Genomic DNA, 8,464 nt, shown 5'->3' on the forward strand with positions numbered 1-8,464 from the left:
TCAGGTGCCGTGGGTGTGGGGTAGGTGGGTCAGGTGTTGTGGGTGATGGGTAGGTGGCTCAGGTGCCGTGGGTGTGGGGTAGGTGGGTCAGGTGTCGTGGGTGCTGGGTAGGTGGCTCAGGTGTCATGGGTATGGGGTAGGTGGCTGTGGTTGTCACTGGCACCTTGGAAGTTGTGTGTCCCCAAGCCATGAGGAGGCTGAGGCTGGGGACAGACATGAGGGGGTGACCCACCCCAGCTGCCAGCAGCCCAGCCTCCACCAGCCCCCATTCGCCTGACCCTCCCTCTCCTTCAGTTTCGGAACCCCAGGGCGGCTCTGCGTGTGCGGCTCTGCAACCTCCTGAGCCACCTGCAGCGGAGCGGCGAGCGGGACTGCCAGGAGTTCTACCGCGCCCTGTACATCCACGCTCAGCCCCTGCACAGCTGCCTGCCCAGCCGGCACGCTCTGCGTAAGTCCCTGCACCCAGGGCCCCACCAGGCCTTGCTGTGCCTGCTCAGCATGCCCTGGCAGCCGTCAGCAGTGAGGGGTCCTGTGTGTGTGCGGCAGGTCAGAGCAGTGGGCTGCTTCTGCCCTCTTCCTACAGTGAAATGCGCGCCCCGTGTGAACGTTTCTGTAGAGTAAATTCTCAGATAGGAAAGGCTGGGTCAAGGGCATGTGCGCTGTCTGTTTGCAGCTACTGCCTATTGGAGGGATCACCGTCCTGTTGGCTGAGCACCCTCAGGCTCCAGGCCTCACCAGGGAGGTGTGGGAGTCCCGCGGTGGCTAGGTCCTAGAGCTGCGCCCTGAGGCCTCTGCCCCGCAGTCTTGGCGGGGCTCTAGTTCGTGGCCCCGTCAGCCTCATGGGGTCCACAGAGCAAGGTGGCTCGCTTAGGTCACACACCAGCATGCCAGCTTTCCTCGGGTCCCTGAGGTCTGGGGGCCCATGGAGACGTGGTGCAGACCCAGGAGAGAAGTGGGCGCTCCTGGGGCCTGGCCACGCTTGCAGTGTTTGGCCTCAAGGGCTCTGTGGGAGGCTGGCCTTATCCTGAGTTCCGGGCAGTGGGGACAGGGTCTCTCTGCCAAGCTGTCAAGTGCAAAACACAGATGTGACCCTGCCACACCCCTGCTTAAAGGGAAGTGCCTCTCCTGGCTCCCAGGTGTCCTTGAGTTGGTCCAGTACGTTGTTCACCCGTAGACCCCTACTCCACACCCCCAAGTACAGGCTGCAAAGGCAACTGTGATGTTAACACCAGTTGGACTTCTGGCATGTTGTGTTTGTGGTGCCTCGTGGCTATATGGCCCTCCCGGTCACGGGTTTGGGCAAAGAAGAAGGTGCTCTGAGACTAGGGGCCAAGTCTCCCACCCCAGAGCGACTCCCTAGATGTGGGCAGGGCGTGGGTCCAGGAGGGCAGGTGCCACTCAGCTGCCTGCATGCCTGACACCTGTCTGCCCTCAGGGAAACAGCTCCGTGCTGCGTAGCCTTGCCTCCCTGTATCCAGCAACGCCCCAACTTCACCCTCCTATCCCAGGCCTCTCGATGTTCCCCTTGGGCAATGGCTGAGGGTGTGGGGCCCACCTTCTTCCCTGGCCCACCCTACAACTAACCTGCTCTGTGATTTTGTTTCCAGAAAACTCAGATGGCACAGAGCTAGACTCAGGCGTGGAGAGATGGGAGCTGAGTGACAGGGGTAACACTTCCCTCCTGCCATCTCTCTGTCTCTGTCTCTCTCTCTGTCTGTCTCCCAGCACCCTACCCTGGCACCAGCTCCTTCTCTAGGCTCCATTCTTGGCTTTCTGTTGATGGACAGACTCCTTCTAAAGTGCTCGCTGACAGGCCCTCCAGGCATCTCCTCGGGCCTGGCATCCCCACCCTGGCTGGCCTCCCCTGCTGTCCGGTGTGGCCTCTGCTGGCCCCTAGATGGCCTGCCTCCTAACAGACGGCACGTGCCAGCCCAGCCCCCACACAGCTCAGGACCCCCACCCACCACACCTGTTTGTCTCCAGGACCCCTGGGCTTCCTGGCTTGCCTCAGCGTGGCTGCGGGACTGGCCCTGCTCATGTACTGCTGCCCTCCAGGTGGGTCCCCATAGGCGGATCCCTCCAGGTGGGTCCCCGCAGGCGGGTCCCTGCAGGTGGGTCCCTGCAGGTGGGTCCCTCCAGCTGTCCTCATCACACACCAGGGCATCCCAGAGCTGAGCCGATCACCCAGCTGAGGATACCAGTGAGCAGGCATGGAACCCAGGGCTGCCCACCCCAGCCCTGTGGGTGGCCCCGAGGCCTGCACTCACCCAGGGACACTCCACCCTTGAAGACTTGGGCCTGCCAACCCTGAGACCCTCACCAGATGGGCAGGCTGCCAGCATGGCCTCCCAGGCCCTGGGGGGAGACCCTCTCCTTGTGGCCAGGCTGGGTCCCCCCCAGCCTCTCATTTACAGAGGAGAGTTTGAGTCTGCTGAGTATACAGGGAACATGTGCATGTGTCCTGGGCACTGGCGGCTGTGCCCCTCCTACCCCTTGCAGGTGTCCGAGGAAGCCCTTAGGTAGGTGGGAGTACAGCAACTTCAGCCACTGTTGGGCTTCATGCTGACATGGGTGACACATTTGAGCTTTGGAGAGTCCAGGGCCTTTGCTTGTAACTTCTTTCAGCTAAAACCCCAGGCATTGCCACTGGGGACAGACGGGCAGGAAGCTCTTGGACGCCTCGAGTCCCTCGTGGGCTCGGGCGAGAGGAGAGCAAACTCTACGTTCACATCATTAGTGAGAGCAGTGACCTGCAGGCCCCATGCTGGTGCTTCTGTTCATTGTCCTTCCACATGCCTTCCAGACTCCAAGGTCCTGCCAGGGGCCCGGCGCGTCCTTGGCTTCTCCCCCGTCATCATCGAGAGGCACATCAGCCGCTACCTGCTGACCTTCTTGGCAGAAGACCTGGGGGGTCCCTGATCAGGCCCTGGACACTGGACTTTGCATGCCGTTCAGCCCAGAGGCTTCCACCGGCCAGCCGCCTGGCCTACTGCCATCATCCAGCCTGCAGCCTACCCACTCTCCGAGGGGACCAGAGTGTTTCTTTTTCTAAAGGTTTCTTTTTAACTATTTATCATTTCTGTGAGACTCACTTGGACCTTGCCTATGAAGGAGCTTAGTGCTATTAAATGGGCGAGGCTCCTACCGCTCACCTGTCTTGCTCTCCCGCTCTGAGAGGGTGTTCTCTGTGACTCGGACTCTGGCTGCCCCACCAGCCTCGCTTTCCCACCCACCACCTGGAGCCAGGGTTCTTCCTGGCCTCGCTCCCTTCCCAGGCCTCCTAGGACATCAAGTCCATATGTCCTCTCCAACCACTGTCCCTCCTCACGCCGCTCCATGCCGATGCCCCACTGTGCCCTGCCTGGGCCTTTGTCTACCCCCTCAGCCTGTCCACCCCTGCCATCGCCAGGCCTTGTGCTGACACCCACATGCTTGGGCGGAGAGGGCTCGGTTCACAGGTGGCAGTGTTTTGGGCCTGGGCACACTCCTCAGCCCCGTGACCCCTTACACCCCCACTTCCCCTCCCATTGCCTTCTGCGAACACAGGAGGGTGGGGTGGGGTGTGTGCCATGAGCTCTAACAGCCTCCAGGGGGCCCATGATGAGGAAACTGAGGAGAAGGAAGTCACTGCCCGAGGTCCCACAGCCAGCCAAGGGCAGAGACGGGACTTCAGGCCGGTCTGAGCTCAAGCCACATCTGCCCACTGTCCCCTTTCTCACCCTATCCTTGTCCTTCCTGCAGCCCTCCACTTGGCGTGTCCCCAGGACACCCTTTACCTCTCCACCAGCTCCTCTGCCAGGTCCCTTCCTGGTGACAGCCTCATTGTCTTTGTTGTCACCACAATGAAGCAGTTGGAATCCTTGGCTCCTCCCAAGGGGGCCATGCCCCACCCTCAGGCAACGGCAGACTTAATGGTCTGCTGCCCAGGGCCTACGGCTTTGATCTACATGACTCACAGGTTCTAGGACCTGGGGGCTGAACGTGAACTTAAAGGCTTTCCCCACTGCTCTGGAAGGCCGGCCCCCTCACCGCAGGCATCATGGGTTCCCACCGTGCAGCCTCACCTGAAGAGCTCCCAACTCAGAACCACACCCCTGAAGAGTGGCAATGACCCCCTGGCAGAGACTATAAAGTAAGGCTGTTTAGCATGAGTTCAGGCTGAAGAGGGGATCTGAACTCTGAGGACAAGACAACCCAAAGGACCTTCTAGAACTTTAGAGATGAAAAACGTTTAACTGCTACGTTTTGAGGTCCTCACACAGCCTCCTCATGCCCTTCCTTGCAGCCTAGGGTTTGGCCACTTCCACTTGTGTCCCTCTCAGTGCCTGGGGCCCCTGGGCCCTTCCTGTGGACACAGAGACCCTCTCCCTTGAGTTGGAATGGCTGGCCTGGCTTGTGTCACCTGCCAGCCTCAGGCCTCAGGATCCCATTGTAGAGATGCCCCTGTGGATGCAAAAATGAAAGTATGAAAGAAAGAATGGGTGGGTGGCTGCCTGTGGCTTCACCTCTGGGCCCTCCTCCATTTGGCCAGGCAGGGTGAGCTGTGGCTCTCGGCAGCTCCTCACCTAGCCCCCGACGCAGGGTGACGACCCCCACCAGCCTCTGCTGTCAGCACTGTCTCCCTGCCACTCTGTGTTACCTCACTTCACAGACTAGGAAGCTGTGGCTCAGAGCCCCAGACCACATGGCAGCCAGAAGCAGGGACTTCGGACTGCCTCCCGCAGCTGCTACCGCCTCCCCTCCCCACACACCGCCCTCCTGGCCTAGGCCTCTAATGTCCCCCTGCCCCCTGCTGTCAGCGTCCCCACCTCAGCCTTTTTTTGGGGTAAACAAGAATACTTGTCGATCTGCAGAATCATCATGAGTCTGTATTTTCCAGCGCTGGGGTTTTCCAGAGGGACTTGTCCTCTGCCTCGGGACGCCCGCAGGCCATCATCCTGGGAATGACGACAATGCTGCTTGTGCAGCCTGGGGAGGCGTTTCTCAGTCCTGAAGGACTCGGCTCCCAGGAGAAAGTGTGAAACAAGACTTGGGGGTGGGGCAGGCGGGAGTTGTGTCCTACTATAGGAGCTGAGGTCAGTCCTCTGCAGGGCCGGCCACCACCTGGCTAACTCATCTGTTCATGACAGCAGTAGTGCTTATGGAGAATTACAGATGAAGGGGCCAGCGATGGCCTGTGGTGTGGCACAGAGAGGCAGGCTTGGGGGCCAGCCCTAGTCACCACCTCACCCGCGCTTACACGACGCAGGGCCTCAAGCACAGCCTGCGTAGCACTGCTCTGTCAAAGCGCTGCTTGCCCAGCAGTGTTCCCAGGACTTCTCTGCATCTCTGCACTCAGACCCTACGCTGCCCTGGCAGAATGAGCCCCCCACATGGCTGCTCACCCCACTGTGGCCCCTCTCTCCCTGACTCTGGGGCATGGGGAAGAGAACACTGAGATCCTGCCCCCTCTGTCTCCAGGCGTCCTCCTGGGGCCTGTGGGGTGGGGGCCGTCCTCTTGGGGCCCATGGTGGGGGCGTCCTCCTGGGGCCTGTGGAGGGGGGACAGTTCCTCTGGAGCCTGATGAGGGGCAGTCCTCCTGGGGCCTGTTGGGGGGCAGTCCTCCTGGGGCCTGTGAGGGTGGGGCCAGAACACTGAGCACTACATCTCCCAGGCTACCTGGCAGCCACGGTCTGGTGTCAAATGGGTGCCGCTAATCACTCGCACTTGTGCTTCACAGCCTGCCAACGGCAGGAGGGGCAGAAAGGGGCAAAGAGACCCTTCTCTGCAGCAGCCTCAGTCCCAGAGTCCTCTCTGCAGCTTCCAGGAGGGGAGGCGGAGAAGCTGCAGCCACTGTGGGGGCCGTCCAGGCTAGGACCCTTGAGCATGGCCCTCCACCCACCATAGACGCTCCTGATTCCAGGTTCATTCCTCCCTCCTGACCTCCTGGCGTGGCTTCTGTTCCTGTCCTGCCCCGATTGAAACGCCTGGATGAAGGGCCGACAGGGGTGCCGGCAGGCAGGATCAGCCCTGGAGGGTGAGGGAGGGTTTTTGGGGTGTTCAGTTCTAGTTCTGCATCAGCTGAAGGTCCCTGTTGGGAAGTGATCGAAGAAACTCAGGCATAGGAAGGCCCTCGATGCTGGCCACCCTGAGACCTGCTGCCGGGGAGAAGACATGGTAGCAGAGGCAGGTGGAGCTTGGAGAGCGCGCCTTCCCGGGGCCAGCCCAAGGCAGCCTGCAGGCCCCACCTGGGATGGTGCCTTCTCTGCAGATGCCATCCCAGGGGGCTGAGTAGTGACTGCATGGTACCAGTCTGTAGGCTTCATCCTGTGGGCTGTGGGGCTGGGGAACCCTGTCCCCAGGCTTTCTCTGCAATCCTCCCACTCCCTTTGGCCCTAAGCCACTGAGGCCTTGCCCTTAGGGGCCTGGAGCTGCCAGTCCCTGGACCTCAGGTTGTTGCTGACCCCTTCCAGCCTCTAGCCACCTGTGACCCCACCCCTGACCATGCCTGAGCTGAGGTCGGCCACATCCCCACCCACCAGCAAAGCCTCTGCTGGCCAGCCAGCCCGGCCTCTCTGATCTGCCCAACTCCCAGCTGGCCAGTGCTCCCCTGAGGCCTTCCCTCCGGGCTGGGAGCCACCTGCTTAGGACAGATTGTCCCCTCCCCTCCCTACCTCTGGCTGCAGCAGCACCCGGGATCCCGCCCCCGTCCCTGGAGCTCGGCAGGGGCTGGCGGGGCTCCCACTCACTGCAGAGGCGTGCCGGGCTAGCCCCCACGGCTTGAATGCCCAGGAGGAGGGGCCGGGGCACAGGTGGGGAGGACAGACTGTGCGTGCCAGGCCTGGAGAGGCAACTGCATCTTGTACAAGTCGGTTCCCCTCCCAGGACTGGAAACACGCTGACTCTGCAGGACTCAGGTCCTGAGGCTGGGGACTGGGATGTGGGCACTGACACTGCGAAAACTAGGGTCACTGCTTCTGGTTCCCGCTGTGTCACAGCCTTTGCAGGCCAGTGCTACACCCCTTTACAGATGGGCTCGGGGGCTTCCCAGGGTCGCCCAGCAACCCTGCAGCCACAGGGCACCCCTCCCCACCACCGGCTGGCCAGCCACACAGGTCAGGCATCTGCTGGTCAGCCTGGGCACCCAACTTCACTCCAGCAGGAGGAGCATCTGGAAGGCCAGGCCTGGCTTGCTGCCACTGTCACTAGCACCTGTTCATGGAATCAATGACTGATGGGGAGCAGGTGGATGCTGTTCTGTCACCAGATGGGGACAGGGACCCATGCAGGCTCTCCCTCAGCTGGGCCTGGCCCTGGCTCTTGTTAGCAGAGCTGGGCAGCAGACATGCACACAGAGGGCTGGAAGCCAGGTCTTGGGCGGGAGGGTGGTGACAGAGGCCACTGCACTCACAGGAAGAGTAAAGATGGTGCTGGACCCGGTGATCCAGCGCCAGCTGCTGCTGGCGCAGCTCCTTCAGGCGGGGCTGCTGAGCTGGAAGCTTGGGTCCTCGCAGCAGCCTGGCTTAGTGTTTCCCCGAAAATAAGTATTGAGAGAAAGGGAAGGAAAAGGAGCACACACCCAGCTCCCTGACTTTTAGCAGTGACATGACAAGGAAATAGGAACTATACTTCAGTTAAGTGCAGGTGGGAGGAGGGGTGTGAGGGAGGAGAGAAAGGGAGATGGGGGCAGAAGATGAAGGGGGAGGACAGTGGGTGGGAAAAGATGGGTGTGAGGGAGAGAAAGGGAGGGGTGAGAAAGGCAGCGAGAGGGACATATGGTCAGAGCCAGGAGCTAGGGGTATTCATCTCTGTGCTGGGGTATCTGGGCGCCTCCAGCCTGCAGTATTGTTTGTTGCACGATCTCTGATGCTGGGGTGCATTTTCCTGGGGTGCAGGCTGGGGTGTGAAGGAGGAAAGATGTCAGCTCAAGGCCCAATCCAGCACAGCAGCCAATGCTGTCACACCACCTTCTAAATAAATATGCCCCGGAGTGGACCCTTCTCCACACCGGCACAGCCCCGGATCCAAGCCCCACACCTCCCACTGGCTTCCCTGCCTCCACCCTCACTCCCACCATCCTCACGCAGCCAGAGGGGCCTGGGAACTCAAGTTGGATTCTGTCCTCTGTGTGGGTCAAATGAGCAGATCCTCAATGGATAAATTGTAGAAAAAAGAGAGATGGGGTGGGGGGGCTGTGCTCTAGATTAAACGAGACTTAGAAGACACATGACATGTTTTACTGGGGTAAGATGTCTAAGAATGCACACAAGAATACTTAAGCTATAAAGACAGACAAGCAGGTAATTACTGTAAAAGTCAGGATGGCAGATAGCCAGGGGCGGGGGGTGGGGCAGCTGTGATTGGGCAGGGTCTGTAGGGCAGCCAGCCAGCGAGCTCAGTGCTATCATCTATCTACATCTACATCATATCTATCCATCTGTCACCTATCTGTCATCTATCATCTATCTACATCTACATCATATCT

General features: G+C 60.4%; 1 protein-coding gene across 3 annotated transcripts in view; it reads left to right on the forward strand.

The window, feature by feature from the left end:
- CARD19 (caspase recruitment domain family member 19) overlaps positions 1–3,201 on the forward strand; it is a 65,228-nt gene extending 62,027 nt beyond the window's left edge. For 2 of the 3 annotated variants that reach the window (XM_023738613.1, XM_023738614.1), the window contains exons 3-6: positions 295–448; positions 1,608–1,667; positions 1,984–2,055; positions 2,804–3,201. In XM_023738613.1, coding sequence (XP_023594381.1) covers positions 295–448; positions 1,608–1,667; positions 1,984–2,055; positions 2,804–2,919 — 402 coding nt within the window. In that variant the 3' untranslated portion in view covers positions 2,920–3,201. The remainder of the gene's footprint in view (positions 1–294; positions 449–1,607; positions 1,668–1,983; positions 2,056–2,803) is intronic. The other variant, XM_023738615.1, reaches the window with a different exon arrangement.
- Positions 3,202–8,464: the final 5,263 nt, after the last annotated feature.

The sequence above is a fragment of the Trichechus manatus genome, unplaced genomic scaffold, assembly GCF_000243295.1.
Source record: "Trichechus manatus latirostris isolate Lorelei unplaced genomic scaffold, TriManLat1.0 scaffold00120, whole genome shotgun sequence".
Taxonomy (NCBI): domain Eukaryota; kingdom Metazoa; phylum Chordata; class Mammalia; order Sirenia; family Trichechidae; genus Trichechus; species Trichechus manatus.